The sequence below is a fragment of the Carcharodon carcharias genome, chromosome 9, assembly GCF_017639515.1.
Source record: "Carcharodon carcharias isolate sCarCar2 chromosome 9, sCarCar2.pri, whole genome shotgun sequence".
Lineage (NCBI taxonomy): Eukaryota > Metazoa > Chordata > Chondrichthyes > Lamniformes > Lamnidae > Carcharodon > Carcharodon carcharias.
In genome coordinates this window covers 38378125-38394100 of record NC_054475.1, presented here as the reverse complement: position 1 = coordinate 38394100, position 15976 = coordinate 38378125, and the positions used below count along the sequence as shown (strand labels likewise).

The 15976-nt window shown below is 41.9% G+C and overlaps 1 protein-coding gene across 1 annotated transcript in view; it reads right to left on the bottom strand.

The window, feature by feature from the left end:
* The window catches only part of LOC121282401 (immunoglobulin-like and fibronectin type III domain-containing protein 1), a 62287-nt gene that overhangs the window by 9606 nt on the left and 36705 nt on the right, over positions 1-15976 (bottom strand). The window contains exons 14-21 of the mRNA XM_041196120.1: positions 14828-15124; positions 13208-13507; positions 12902-13075; positions 11301-11429; positions 9697-9999; positions 3985-4073; positions 3701-3893; positions 2290-2589 (exon numbers count right to left, since the gene is read on the bottom strand). Coding sequence (XP_041052054.1) covers positions 2290-2589; positions 3701-3893; positions 3985-4073; positions 9697-9999; positions 11301-11429; positions 12902-13075; positions 13208-13507; positions 14828-15124 — 1785 coding nt within the window. The remainder of the gene's footprint in view (positions 1-2289; positions 2590-3700; positions 3894-3984; positions 4074-9696; positions 10000-11300; positions 11430-12901; positions 13076-13207; positions 13508-14827; positions 15125-15976) is intronic.

Here is a 15976-nt window from a genome sequence, read left to right as displayed (position 1 = left end):
TTCTGTTCCCATGATTGTCATTGCAGCTTCAACAACTGAGTCAGGACCGAGCCCAGAGGCCCATCACCTGACTCGGACTCAGCAGATCCCTTGCCTCCAGCAGTCCTCTTGAGTGCCAGCGACCTCGGGTATCTCTGCTGCAACCAGCTGTGCAACAGATTGTAAAATGTGCTCACCAGATAGTGAACCCAAGTTTGCTGTACATGTAGGTCCCACCGAGGTGTCTGTTGCTGTGGAGGGTGTGGGTGAGTGCTGTGATGGATCTTCGAGGGTGCTGTCCTCAGGATCCTAATTCAAGGTGCTGTCGGCGCTGGAGTCAGGGCTAATGTTGCCTAAGGGCGACAGGGCAGATGTGCCTATGAGAGAAGGTGGAGATGATTTGGGCATGGCCATGGGGTACACAGAACAGTGGACTCACAGTTGAGTTGCCAGAGGGATGGTCTGGTGCATGATCCTCACTTGGATGCTTGCTGCCAACCTCTCCATCGCCGCAGGAATGGTTCACATCCTCGCCAGTCAGCTCTTAGGCACAGTCTTTAAAGGGAGTGAGGACCTTGATGTCCAGCACTCCACCCCCAGTATGGGTCCTCTCCCTTTTATTGTGCAATCTTGTCCTGCACAAAAACAGATGGAAAGATTGTGAGCAAGATGCATGCCAGGCCAAATGAGAAGGATGCCAAGTTTGCGTGTGTGTGTGCTGAGTGGAGCCAGGGACGGGTGAAGAGGCGATCCCTAGAGGAGATGAGGCCAGATGGACGTATGTTTTGTGTGTGTGTGTGTGTGTGTGTGTGTGTGTGTGGTGATGTCCCTTGAATTGGCAGTGAATGAGATGCCAGTGAATGTGTGATGACCTTGTGAGTGGGTGAGCTGAGACTGATGAGATGGTTGACATATCCTGGCGGCACAGATAAGAATCGTTCATCCTCTTTCTGCACTGGATAGCTGACCTCGTGGGCAGCATTAGAACTGGCCACCGCTGCCCCCGCCTCCCAAGCCAGATTGGTAATGTTGTTGCTCATTCTGCGGGCAGAGTGAGGCAGGCCTCCATGGCGTCCAAAAGGCATTCCAGATGCACATCACTGAATCAGGGGGCTGCAGTCTTCTTGCCTTTAGGGGCCATGTCTTCTGTGCAGCCGTCCTGGTGTGCACGCGGCTGCAGTGTAAATATGGTGTCCGGCATGGGAAAGGAACAAGACGATGTTGTGATGGGCGAATTGGAGGCCACCCACTAGTGAAACGTTGTGCTCCCTGTGACTGAATAATTAATGAGGTGGGATTGGGACGATGCGATGTGAAAACCTGCCATTAGGGCCGGCAGGTAAATTGACTTTTTTCTTGCCCGCTACTGCACTTTGTGCAAATCTGGGATGATTCCACCCGTAAACTATTGTGCAAGTTTTGAAAAATGTAGATATTGATTTCTTATGTATTTGCATTGATAATGATCTCTTGATTATCATTTCTTAATTAGTTATTGTCTTCTTTATACTTGCAATTATTTATTTAAACAGTCAGACCTTGAGATTTTACATTTCCAGTACAATGGTTGAACAGGCACCAGGGGTGCTTCAACAGTTTAGTTCTCATTAGTTTGATGTGCCCTGACCAGAGTGCCTACCTGGTGGTATGGTAACATACCTGCCCACCTGAAAGGTTAACTCTGTTTCTCACTCCACCTGCCCTGTTGAGAATTTACAAAATTTATGTCTTTATTTCAGATTTTCAGTATTTTGCTTTTGCAACAGCAAATTTGAGTTCAGATTCTGCCTTGATTCTATATAAGGCAGAAAATTGATTTTTAATGTTCTGCCAGGTTAGATTCATACTCAAAAATGAAAGGTATTAATAATAAGGAAACTGAATTCATTAGCATTAGGAACCAGGAGCTGGTTTATTCTTTGAGGAGATTATCACAAAGCACTAATTCCTGTCAGACTTGTTCTTAATTGACCAGCCTCACCCAGAGTCCAGTGGAACAAAAGAGTGAAAAGTGGAGAAGTCTTAACAAAGCTTTGGAAAGGGATACAAGCATTTCAGAGGCTGGGCTCAGTTGTACTACTAACAAAACAATTTGATACTGCTGTTCACCTCCACCTTACAAAATCTCTTTAATATTACTGTTGGATAAAATATGGAAATAGGTTTTTAACAATGTCATTTATCTTTATCAAATGCACAACAGTTTGGTGAAAATAAATGCATGAAAAAATTTTCAGGACCTGAAATTCAACAGTGATTTCATTATTTTGAGTGTTCTTATAGTAAGCAATGTTTCAAAAAAATGCTTACCTCTATGCTTTGAAATGCACCAAGGCTCTTGTGCATCAGAAGGTTCACTATAGCCCATATCATTTTTTGCCAGAACCCTGAAGTAGTATTTACGTCCTGGAACAATATTTATGACTGTGAATTTGTTGTTAAAGATGTCATCTCCCACTGTGTGCCACTTCATTCTGCTCGAATCTCTTTTCATAACAACATAATGCAAATGATCATCTAGAGGTTCATCACTGGATGGTTCCCAAGAAACTGTCACTGTGTTAAGGACATTTTCATTCAGTGTTACTGGACCTGGAGGTTTGGGAACAGCTGCAAAATAATACATGCCAGAGTGTTACGTTTAAAAAAAGAGACTTTGAATCAATTTTACTATAAAAGTTGGAATGTTCAAGATAATTTCTATCCAATAATATTCTGCCACAAACTACAGATTATTTCCATTCACTTTAAACATAAAACTCAAAGTTCGCTGGCACAAGAAGGGCAAACTAAACAAAGCTGCTCTCACAGTATTATAATTTATATGTTAGATCTCAATGCATTCTTCCAATTCAGATGAGCCTGTGCAATGTTATTTCAAGTCAAAACTATACATATTATTCCTCAGTATGTTAGCATAAACCTGCGCCATAATTAAGTTCACTTTATTATGATGTGCATCATCACTTTTTGTTCATTTTCCCAAAAGCCTTCTTAGGATAAATTCTAATTTTATATAAAATGATCTCAACAAATATGATAAAAAAGTCTGACAAAAATACTATGAAGGAAAAAAGAGAGTATGAGTATTTTTCTGTCAATGTACACTGACAAGACACTTTGAAAATACTTTAATTTAGTATAACAAATCTCCCTGTCTTGCAGCAAACTTATATCATTAGAATCTCTCCATAATCAGGAAAATATTTCCTTCATGAAAAGTCCCAGAAGTTCTACATTCCTGGCATATCGCATCATTTTGGGTCAGAACAGTAATATTTGATCATCACAATGTAATGTAATCAACTCTACATAGATTTAACTGTTATCATCAACAGACATAGATTATCTAGTAATTTGTTCAACTGTTGTTTGTGAAACCTTTTGTTTGTAAGTTAGTTGCCATGTTTTCCTGCAAAACAGCACTGGCTATGAAGTGCTTTGGGAAACCCTGAGATGGGACAAGGCACCAACTCAGTGGTGACAATGCTTTACCCCAATGCTGTTTTTGAGACCTTGCTATGTGTGAACTGGCTGTCATGTTTCCCTATATTACAAACAATGAATACATTTTAAAAGTACTCATTAGTTGTGAAATGCCTTGGAATGCCCTGAGATTGTGAAAGCTGCTCTATTAATGCAAGTTTTACCTTTCTTTATAAAATAGTAAGTTCTTCCAATTTTTATATATGAATTAAAGATCCAAAGTGCACTTAATCACCTGTAACTCTTAACTCAAAGTTAAACGATACTTGTCCAAGAAGATTCTTCAGTACTACAGAATAAACTCCAGAGTCAGATCTCCGGCAAACTGGAATAATAAGCTGAGTGCCATCACTGGCACTGGTTACTGTAGCTTGCTCTGAGAGCAGATATCCATCTTTTAGCCAAATCACTTCAGGAGGAGGTGATGCCTAAGAATGTACATAGAAAAGTCCAAGCTTTAAACTTGTAAGTTATATTTCAAAGGCAAAAATACACAAACCAATTTATGGAGTTCCTCACTTCAAATGGTATTTGGATTCGAAATGAATTTCCTTCTTTGATGATCATAAAACTTTTTAAAGATGCATTCATTATAAGCTTGGGGCACACTGAAATGTAAGAAAGAAATAAAAGCATTACTTTGCAGAAAACAGAGGTAAATATGATTTGTAGAGTTTTAAAGACAGCAATGGTATATCTAAACAATAATAGACAGTAAGGAATGAATTATAAATATATACGTGGCTTTTGTTGGTTTTGATTCTATATGTAAATGACTTAGTTAAAATTATATATCAGAGGCCAAGATCAAAATACATCAATTGTTCTGACCATCACTTATCCTTCAATTAAACCATTACAGCAAATTAATTGGTCATTTACTGCATTCCTGTGTGTAGAATAATACTATGCTTAAAGCACCACATTTGTCTATATATTGACAGAGATTACACTTCAACAGTACATTATTGGCTAGGATGACTGAGGATGTGAAAGGCACTAAGAAAGAAGCATTATTTGATTTAGTTTTGGAAAATGAAATGGGACAATCAACCAAAGTGAGAATAGGGAAAAAAATGGGAAATCATGACCGTAACATAATTAGGGTCAGTGTGAAAATAGAAAAGGATAATTAAACTTTACATTTGGCATGTGGGCGCATGTACGACACGCCGGAATGTAAAATGATGTGCAATGATGTTGGGTGTGCATCCCAACATCATTGAGAAGTTGCGCAATATTTAGTTCAGCGGGTGTGTGCCGGAGTCGGCTACACGCCCACGATAATTGAAAGGCCTATTAAGGCCATTAACCAGGTAATTTACCTGAATTTTACGCTGCCCGTCCAATCTTACAGTTGTTGGGCAGGTGAAAAGGCCGAGTGGCCTCTACATTTTTCAGGAAACCTCATCCACGTGTGGGATAAGGTTTCCTGAAGCTATTACAAATTAAATAAAAATGTTCATTTGAACTTAAAAACATGTCCCATCTCATGTGACATGGTCACATGAGAGAAATGTTTCATTGAATTTTTCTGTTCTTTATTAATTTTTTCAATAAGCCCTTCAATCTCCCTGAGGCAGCTCCGTGCTCTTTCGCGCGCATGCACAAACTGCACGCTAGGCCTGGCTCTCCCTCATTCCCCCACCTGCACAGGTAGCGCTCAGCACTACTGCTCATGATCCACGCTGGGCGGGCCTTAATTGGCTCACCTGCGTGAAATCGCTGTGCGGAGCCGATCGTAGACAGTGGCCGGCTCAAAGGCCACTCCCGCCTGCTACCGCCGAGTCTGCCCAACAAATGGAAAACCTTGGCCTAAAGTCAATGATAAACATGCTGGACTGGAAAAAAAAGAGAATCTTCAGTGCGTCAAAAAGAAATCTAGGCTCATAACTTTAAATTTTTGGGGCGTCATTTTGGGGTGGGGAGGGGGGGGAGGTGTGTGAGGGTGGTGGTTACCCAAAATATAGATGCACTGAGGGACCCCCCTGGAAGTCCGCATGTAAGGATTGCATGGAAATTGCCTGAGAAGTTCAAACTTCCATTGGGCAATTGTCCTTTACTGGGGACCATCCAAAAATCCAATTTAAATTGCAAATTTCGGATGGCTCTGACTATTTTACACCAATAGTTACCCAAAGAAGGGTTACTCAGAAAACATTAGAAGAATTAAAGCCACTCCTAACTCCTGGGTAACTATAGTACTAACCCTCTCTCCCAAACTCCCATGGGACCCACCCCAACCCCCACCAACTCACTGTGGGACCACCCCCCCCCCCCCACCAAATACCCACCCCCCCCAACCCTGACTACTCCCCTGATGCCCCATGGGACTCCCCTAATGCCTAACCTGCCTATGGGAATCTCTGTTCACTATGGGAATGCCTGACTACACCCCACCTGCCCCCAACTGACCTCCATACCCCCTGATTACCACCCCACTCTCTCCAAAATTCCCCCTGACTCCCCACGGGACCCCCACCACCTCCCCCGGCCCCTGACGGGACTCCAATCACCCTCGACCCCCCAACTATCCCCCATCTGCCTCCGACTACTGCCCCAACCTCCAAACAACACCTCTCGCCTCCTGACTTCGCTCCACAACCCCCCGACTATCTCCCGCCCTCTTGACTGCCTTCCTCACTCGCCCGACTACCCCCACATCCCAGCTGCCCTCCCCAACACCTCGAATGTCCACACCTCCCAACTACACACCACAATCCCTGATTACCCCCAGCCCCCAAATTCCCTCACCACTCGACCCTCTCCACTGACCACCCCTTCACTGACCACCGTCCCACTGACCCACCCGATCCTCCACTGAATGCCCTCCCACTGACCACCTGACCTCCTTACTGACCATGCCCCCCCATTGACAACCTGATGCCCCTCCAAAGACCACCATCCCACTGACCAACTGACCACACTCCCCCATTGACCTCCCCCCTGACCCGCATACACCTCCACCTTCACCCACCAACCTACTGTAACGCCCCCCCACCATCCTACCTAATTAATTTCTCCTTGGCTTCTCAAAGCGGCTGGACCTTTAAACCTATCTACTTTACTATTGCTATCACTGTAAAAAAGGTGTGTGTCTTCCTTACCTTTCACTCAACTGCCCTTGACACAAGGCCTCAGGAACCCATTACACTGCGCCTTTCTCACCTGGCTTGAGTCAGAAGCTCGGGTGAGAAAGGTGTGGCCGCCTTTCAAGGTAAGTAAATAGGAGCAGAGTGGCAGGGCAATTGCGATCAATACTCCACAGAATTTATGGCCCCCAGTGAACATTAAATGGGCAGAAATGTTAGCAAAAAGATCAATGGGTTTGCAGTTGGGTATCTTCAAAAGTAAAATAGATAAAACCCAAAATAAATAAATTCCAATAAGGCAGAAAAGCGAGCGCATCAGGAAATGACATTCCATAGATAAATGAGAAATTAAATGTAAGAAACCTTAAAAGATAGGCATATGATAAAACCAAGGTGAAGATACCACGAGTCTACTCTTTACCATACGAACATACGAAGAAGGAGCAGGAGTAGGCTATTCAGCCCCTTGGGCCTGTTCCGCCATTTAATAAGATCATGCTTGATCTGATAGTAACCTCAAATCTGCACCCTGCCTGCCCCCAATAAGGGATCACCACCTTGCTTACCAAGGATCTAGCTACCTCTGACTTAAAAATATTCAAAGACTCTGCTTCCACTGTCTTTTCAGAAAGAGAGTTTCAAAGGCTCACAACCCTCAGAAAAATGTTTTGCCTAACCTACCTTTTAAATGGATGACTCCTTATTCTTAAACAGTGACCCCTAGTTCTAGCTTCTCCCACAAGAGGAAACACCCTTTCCACATCCACCCTGTCAAGTCCCCTCAGGATCTTATGGGCAACATTTTCCCCTCATCGAGGGGAATGTGCGGCAGTGGGTGTGGGTGGGCAGGTTCCCAATTGGTGCCCCTGGTCGGGGTCATGCCGCCATTTTAGGTGGGCGGGCCAATTAAGGCCCGCCCACTGTGATGTCCACCAGGAATTGCTATGCAGTCCCTGTGCGGGTGGGAGGGGATTCCCTCCACCGGGACTGGGCTCTTTTGTGCATGCGCGCAGAAGAGCACACAGATCTCCCTGAGGCAAAGTGCTGCCTCAGGGAGATTGGCTCAGATATTAAACTTTAAATGAAGCTGAGAAAAATATTTGCGCTGCCATGTCCCCTCATTTGACACTGACACATGAGTTGGGACATGTCCATATCTTTTCTTTTGAAATATTCTTAAATTTTTAATTCCCTCATGAGAATTCGTCCTGCCTGTAGGTGAGGTTTCATGCTTTTTCTAAAGACCACCTGGCCTCCTTGCCCACCCACCAACCTTAAGGTTGGACGGGCAGGCCCATTAATTACCTTAATTACTTTTTTAAAGGCCTTAAGTGGCTGAGTTGGCTGCGTACCCGCTGAACTGACAACCTAAATGATGTGAAGTGACGTCGGGATGCCTGCCCAATGTTACCCTGCACAACTTGATGAGTCAGTGAGAGGGCCCCACCCCCGCTCGCCAACCGGGTGAACCAGCCCTATATGTTTCAATCAGCAAAGTGACAGAAAGGATCATCGAGAGTGCTCTCCAGCTGCATTTACTCAGCAATAATATGCCCACTGACACTCTATTTGGGTCCTGCCAGGGTCACTCAGCTCCTGACCTCACTACACTCTTGATCTAAATATGGATAAAAGAGCTGAACTCCAGAGGTGAAGTGAGAGTGACTTCCCTTGACATCAGAGCAGCCATTTCACTGAGTGTGGCATCAAGGAGCCCTAGCAAAATTGAAGTCGATGGGAATCAGGGGGAAAACTCTCCACTGGTTGGAGTCATACCTAGCACAAAGGAAGTTAGTTGTGGCTGTTGGAGACCAATCATCTCAGTCCCAGGGCACCGCTGCAAAAGTTCCTCAGGATAATGTCCTATGTCCAACCATATGCAGCTGCTTCATCAATAATGTGGGAACTGGGGATGTTTGTTGATGCTTGCACAATGTTCAGCACCATTCACAACTCAGATACTGATGTAGTTCATGCCCATATGCAGCAAGACCTGGACAACATTCAGTTTTGGGATGATGAGTGGCAAGTAACGTTTGCGCCACACAAGTGCCAGGCAATTACAATGTCCAACAAGAGAGAATCTAACCATTTCACCTGCACTTTCAGTGGCATTGCCATTGCTGAATCCCCCAATATCAACATCCTGGGATTTACCATTGACCAGAAACTGAACTGGACTAGCCATATAAATACTGTGGCTGCAAAGCAGTTCAGAGGAAAGTAACTCACCTCCTGACTCACCAAAGGCTGTCCACCATCTACAAGGCACATGTAAGGAGGGTCATAGAATATACTCTCCACTTGCCCTGATGAATGCAGTTCCAACTGGGCAATTGGGTTAGTTTTGGATTGGTCTGGTGAAGGGACGAACAGAGACATGTACTATAAACCTGTATCATTCTGTGAGCAGGTACTTCTAGATGGTTCCCTAGATTGTGTTCAGAAGTTGCACTGAACTGGAGAGCTAGAGCGCAGGGTCTACCGTAGGGAGGAAGAGGCAGTCTCTAAGCTGTCTAAACCACTTTGTGTTGACTTAGAGCAGATGGTGGTTGCAGCTGCAAGGGCCTGGGCAGGACAATGCTCTGAGAATGACTGCATAAGGCCTAGTCCAAGCACAAACTAAGTTCTCCTACACTGGCCCTTAAACATTGAAAGCCACAATGTGGCAGCTCCTGTGTCCGTGTGCAATAAGCACTACATTAAATAAACATTAAATTTAAACTAATTGCATGCAACTCACCCACATATGGGTGAGAACATTTCTATTCCCATCCTCACCAGGTCAACTGCAAAACCAAGAGAGCAGATCTGTAAAATCGGGTTTTAGGGACACTAAACCTAATCCAAGTTGTGTTTTAATGTAACTCAGATAAGAATAAAGCTAACTTATTAATTATCTTATTTGAATGTTGATCTACTTTGATGTGGCTGTGGGTCCATGTCTCACTCTGCATATAGAGCAGAAACATTCAAATCCTCAGTATTTCCCATCTTGCTTTAGCATACAGTACATATTCATCTGAAGGATTCTGCTGATCATACCTTTATATTCATGGCCAATGAATCATTACATTTTCTACTTCATCTTTTCCAGTCTATAGATAACACAATAAGGTTAAACTATTAATACAATTACCTGCTGGAGGCATGGCAACGACGTAATTGCCTAACTCTATGGGTTCTCCCATTCCACCATCATTGACAGCTCTCACGCGTAAATAATACACTCCCATTTTTTTTAAGTCTTTCACGGTATATGAAGTCAATCTCACAGGAGCAGTGTTACATTTAATCCAATTTGTACTTCCAGAAGATTTCATTTCAACTATGTAACCTTTAGGAACATCATTGCCCTGGTAAATTGGTGGAGTCCATGCTAGAGATATGGTTGAGTAGGTGGAGTCTGTTACTCTCAGGCCTCTTACAGTTCCAGGTGGCTCTGCAAGCAGAAGGTAGTGTAAAATTATCAGGCCACATCGCTACTATAGTTCGAGATTGATTTAAAAAAAAATTGAAGTTAAAAAATGTTTCAAATATGCTAAGCTTCTGTTTACACTGTGCATTTCTGAAAATTATATTGATTCTCAAAAGCATTGCAAATGCATAAGGTTAATTGCTTTACTTTTAGATATTGAGCTATTTTTAATTGTTTGAGTTGCAAAGTTCTAAGGTACATACATTTATTTTTGTCCAAGAAACATATGTATATAAATGAGGCTAAAACAATCCAGCCCCTGAGGCATCATTGGAGATTTGATTCATAAAACATTGATTTGTTTTGTTCCTATCATGAGGTATTGCATGGAGGTGCAGCATTTTCACTCAGTAATGTAGGGATAAATTAGAAGGAGAGACACACAGTGTAGCTCTTTACAAAGATGATGCCTGGACTGGAGAATTTTTGTTCTAAGGAAAGATTTGATAGGCTGGGATCATTGTCTTTGGAACAGAGGCAGCTGATGGGAGACCTAATTATGAGGGCTCTAGATACAGTGGGTAGAAAGGTCCTAAACCCCTTGATCAAAGGGTCCATAACCAGCTGGCATAGATTTAGGGTAAAAGGTAGGAAGTTTGGAGGGGATTTGAAGGAAACATTTTTTCACCCCGAGGTTGGTGAGAAGCTGGAACTCAGTGGCTGAAAAGGTGGTGTGGGGGGGCGGGGGCGGAGGGGAGGGGGGGTGGGTGCGCGGTGGGGGCAGCGGGGTGGTGGTAGGAGCAGAACTCTCACATCTCTTAAAAGTTCTTGGATATGCACTTGGATATGAAGTGCCATAACCTTCAAGGCTACAGACCTAGAGGTAGAAAGTGAGGTTAGGTTGGATGGCTACTTGTTGGCTGGTATGGCCACCATGTGTCAAATGGCCTCCTTCCGTGCTGTAAATGTCTATGATTTTATGATCTATGATTCTCTGATATCCCTACTGGTTGCTGAGAATATGACATTAGCAGAAGGCTGGATTCGATCCTGTGTGGGTTTCGGACCCCCATTTGGTCCCAGCACCAGGGTCCTGCAGCGTGTGGGATTATTTAGCCCATGATTTCACTTATAACACAAATTGTAGAAGTGTTGGATCTAATTAGCTCCACTTGTAGGAATTATTATAGATTCACTCCTGTATATGTTATATTTGTTATTTTCTCATCAATGTGCAATGTGATTTGTCTTTACTTTCTTGCACTGTTTTATATTATTATGAAGAATTATTATCTTTATTTGTAAAGTGCATAGAGGATACATACTCATGGGCTCACGAGCAAACACTGCTTCAGTTTCACAGCTGGGCTCTCCTGGACCAGAGGAGTTCACTGCAATCACTCGGAATTCATACTCCAGCCCTTCAACAACATCAGTAACACTCCACACCTTACCTATGTAAAATGGATACAATCATTCTGGAAACCACAGCAAGTACTTAAGATGCCTTCTTGCCCTTCTTTATGTGGAACTAAATATAAATAAAATATTAAAATGGATGTTGCTTCTTAACTTGTAATCTTTCAGACTTTCAATATTCAGTTGATTGTTTTTTTATGTCTGTATGCCGCATTTACAGCATGAATCAAGTTCTGTGAACATTGTGTTTTTCAATCAGCCAATCTCCATTAGGTTTTTACCATTGCAGCATTCAGAAAAAACTGATTCTTTAAACACAGACATGGTTATACACAACACAGACATCAAATTGAAGCATACAATTGAACACTTTTATATGAATACTAAATCTTAATATATTGACAATTTTTTTTATATCCAAGTTCAATTAAAAATGATTGCATTCAATCTTAAACTAAGACACTAATTTTGTTCTAGCAAAATAACACTTGCAGATGTGAACATGTTTCTCTCCATAAGTGAGTTTTAGGGGAAGTAACATTAAATATCAGTAATTTATAATAATAATTTTAACAGCTTAGCCAGGAAGAACAGTCTTATTTCTACTGATGAGTTTGGGGTGTTAGGAGTAACTCCAGTAATTTTACTGGATCATCTATATTGCATACAAAATAAAGCCTAATTTTCTTTTTTAATGTAGGCGTTTTTGAATATTAATGCCTGTTTCTTACATAAAATGATCTACAAATATGAAATAGGATTCAATATTAGTTACTTGCATTTAAATTGTTAAAAATTGTACAATATGTTCTATGAACAGTTTAAAACTGTGTCTTTGTTATTACATCAAAGTGACTGGGTACTGAGTCAAGATTTTACTGGCCCTGGAGAGATAGGATGGGAGGCATGGTTGCTGGTAAAATCCTGAAAATCCCAGGCAGCTAGGTCAGGTTGCTGTTGGGAAATTTTATTGATGGTGGGACCAGAAGCAGAGAGGCCTCTCGCTCCAACGGGCCAAGTAACTGGTTTACATGATTAATGGCCCGATTACTGACGATTTTACAATGCCATCAGCTGTGTGGGGAAGCTGCCAGCTAAATAGCTTCCATTCCACAGTCCGGGTGGGTGGGGGTGGGGGGCTGGTTGAATGGAACAAAGTAGGTGCTTTGGGCAGGAAAGGCAGTCCCAGCAACCCAGCGAGCTCCCCAAAGGCATTTGCCCGTGAATTAAAAAAGAAATTCTTTACTTGTCTACTATAGGGCCAAAGTCTCCTGTGTACCTCAGCAGTGACCACCTCTCCTAGTGGTGCTGCTAAGGCTTTAGAGTTTCCAGCCCTGTGTTTGGGCTGACAGCATCAGGAGTCCTTAATTGAACAGCAGGTCCACAGATGGCCAGAGGCTGCTTGTGTTACAATTGCCAAGTGGGTCCCATACAGGATTTGGGAACCACATTTTACCCTAATGTTGGAGCCCTGGTGCCCCTCGTAAAATTCAGCCCTTGCCATTACCTGTGACTGGAGTGTCAGTGACAGCACTCCAGATGTTGCTACCTATCTTGCGCCTTTCTATGTTATACCCAATTATTTTGGAGCCGCCAATGTTACGTGGTGGAGTCCATGCGATTGAAATGGAGTTGCTGCTTGCATTCAGGATGTTTGGTTTTTCAGGAGGTCCAGGAACAGCTGGAAAATACATTTGCACTAACTATTAAATTTGGTAGTTATTTTAATGAAAACTATTTGCACTGTCCTACTGTTATATATAAATGTATCCATACAATGGCTGGGGTTTGGCCCAACATTACAAGAACCTACCTTTTCTACCAGCTGTGATTATATCCGATATCAATGCTTCACTTATGCCTTCTGAGTTCTCGGCCCAAACTTTGAATTTGTATTTCTTTCCATGCTCCACTTTGTCAAAAGAGAATGTTGTTGTTGACTTGTCTATTTCACCAATTTTGGTCCATGTAGTTTTACCCACCTGTTGTCTTTCAATTATATAGTGCTCTATAGGTTTTCCACCATCATCTTTGGGTGGCTTCCACTTAAATGAAATACAATTTTCAGATTTTTCTAGAACTTCTACAGGCCCCTGAGGTGCCTGTGGTTTATCTGAAATAAGACACCAATAAAACCTTCAATAATTTATTTCAATCAAACTAAATGTTAATATTTCTGTCAGACCAATTAATATCCTGTGGCTAAAGGCCTCAGGTGATGTCATTAAAAGCTTAATAGTTCATGGATATTTTTTAAAATTAAGACTTTATGAAACTTTGTAATGATGAGTTACATAATTAGGTAACAATTTAATAATGCTTATCTGAAGTTCTTGTTATTTCAACACACCATGGATAAAAGAAAATACACAAAATGGCCATGGCCCAAATCGTGGCATTTGCACCAGAGTCATGGGCACCTGATGCCCTCCAGTGCTGAGTCTGTTGGAATATTCAGAGGGAAGCCACCTTGTCAGGATGAATTAGGGAAACCTGCATCAATATGTGTGCAGCTTGAGCATCCACTTGCCCCAAGCTTCTGGGAAATCTGGTCTCTGCTTCCAGGCCCAGCAAAGATGCCAGGGGTTGCCCCGCTACTTACGCATGAAACATGAAAATTGGCCTCAAGCAATCCCTTTGGTAAGAAGTTTGCATTAACTTTAAAAATAAATCCACCAATTGTTATGTCTTAGAGGTCCAGGTCATGTCCCTGATTCGCAGCCCTTTGAAAGTTATCACTTGGATTCTTGAAAAGGCCTTTATGACTTTCATCACTTAGTGCACCAGCATCCATTTAGATCCTTGTGACAGCAAGGACATGGGAACTCCCAACATAGGGAGTCCCCTCAGCCCTTAGAGATGGGTACCTTAGGAAGAGATGGCTGTAAGTTCCAGTAGGGCTGTAGAATTTTGGCCCCAATAATGCATTCATAAAAATGCATACTTTTCATTTCAAGTGGTTTGTCCAAAGCATCTCAAACCTCTGCAAAACAAAAAGATGCATTGTTTCTCTAGACAGGAGTTTCCAAAACATTGTAGAATTGATTGAAACAACAATACATGAAACCATGGGCACAGGTTTGATACATCACTTTATTCAGTTTCTAACCTCAGGCATGCTGAATGGGACTAGTTTTTTCCCCCTTAGGTGAAGAAACTATCAAATGAGAAGTGTCTACTGACCCATTGCTGTTTCCCACCTATTAGCCAGCCAGCCTTGGGGCCCTAGTAAGAGTAAACTTGTGGGAAGGGAGGGTTATACATCATTATCATCACATCATCATCATAAGAGGTTGTGTATAATCTAAATAAACTTAATATATAAACAGAAGAATAATGAAGCCAAATGCAGTACTGAATATGGCTAAATATGACTTGTGCAAAAACGGCACAATAATATATTAGAGGAAACAGCGAGAAATTAATACATTACCGATGACAGTCAGGTTAACGTTTGCACTTGCTGTACCGCTTTCATTCTTCAACTTAATTGTCATCTCTCCACTGTCCTTTCTATTGCACTTGGAGATTGATAATTGTGTAAAATTATTATTGTTGTTAATGCTGATTCTGTTGTCTTCAAACAGTTCTTCCCCATCCTTGAACCAAGACACCTTCATTGGTGACTTTCCTGAGAAGGGCACTTTCACTGTTGCAGTATGACCAGCTCTAACAACTGTGATTTTCTTTCCCAATTGGTCAAGCACATCCTGATCAAACTCTGGAGGATCTGATGTTAAACGGTAGCATTAAAAACAATAATTTACAATCATCTAATAACTATAAATTCAATTATATTACAATGTTTCAGCTTATGTCCAATTTAATGTGTTCTACCAATCAGTTCCTATTGCTACCACTTTCTATATGGGCTCTTTTGCAGAAAAAATAAGGGCACATATACTAATAGACTGCTATATGAGTGAAGCTATTGAAGTTGGCTGGAGGAATTGATTCAGCAGAACTTGTAACAGCATTTGATAGGATCAACATTTGTTTCATAATTTATTCAATGGGAAGCACTTCAAAATGTCCTAAGAGACACATAATGTGCCATATAATATAAGTTCTTTCTGGAATTTATACATAGGCTGTATTTAAGTAGTGAAAAATAATAGCAAATATTATGTTTAAACATGCTAATGTTTGGCAGTTGTCAGCTTGCGCAGAATGCACAGCACTGAATCAGATTATTTCACCCAGTTAGTCTATGTCAGCATTTATATATATGAGTCTGCTCCTACTCTAATTACTTCTTCCCATCCTGACCTTCAAGGTAAAAATCGAAATAATTAACAAATAATGCAAAATGAAACAGATATCTCCAAAATATAAACCCATGTGGGCACACTGATGGTGCGTCTGCAAATGATATTTTATAAATGTTCCTATAGCCTAACAAGCTGAGTTGAATAGCAACACCATACTTTATCTGTCATTCATGCAGCACTAAACCACCAGATTTAAATGTGCTAATATGTCAACACACATGAAATCATTTGTTTCAAGCTTCAGTGGAAAATGAAAAACCGCTTCACTGAATTGGTCAAATACAAAAAAAACTGTCAGTTTGTTCTTAGCC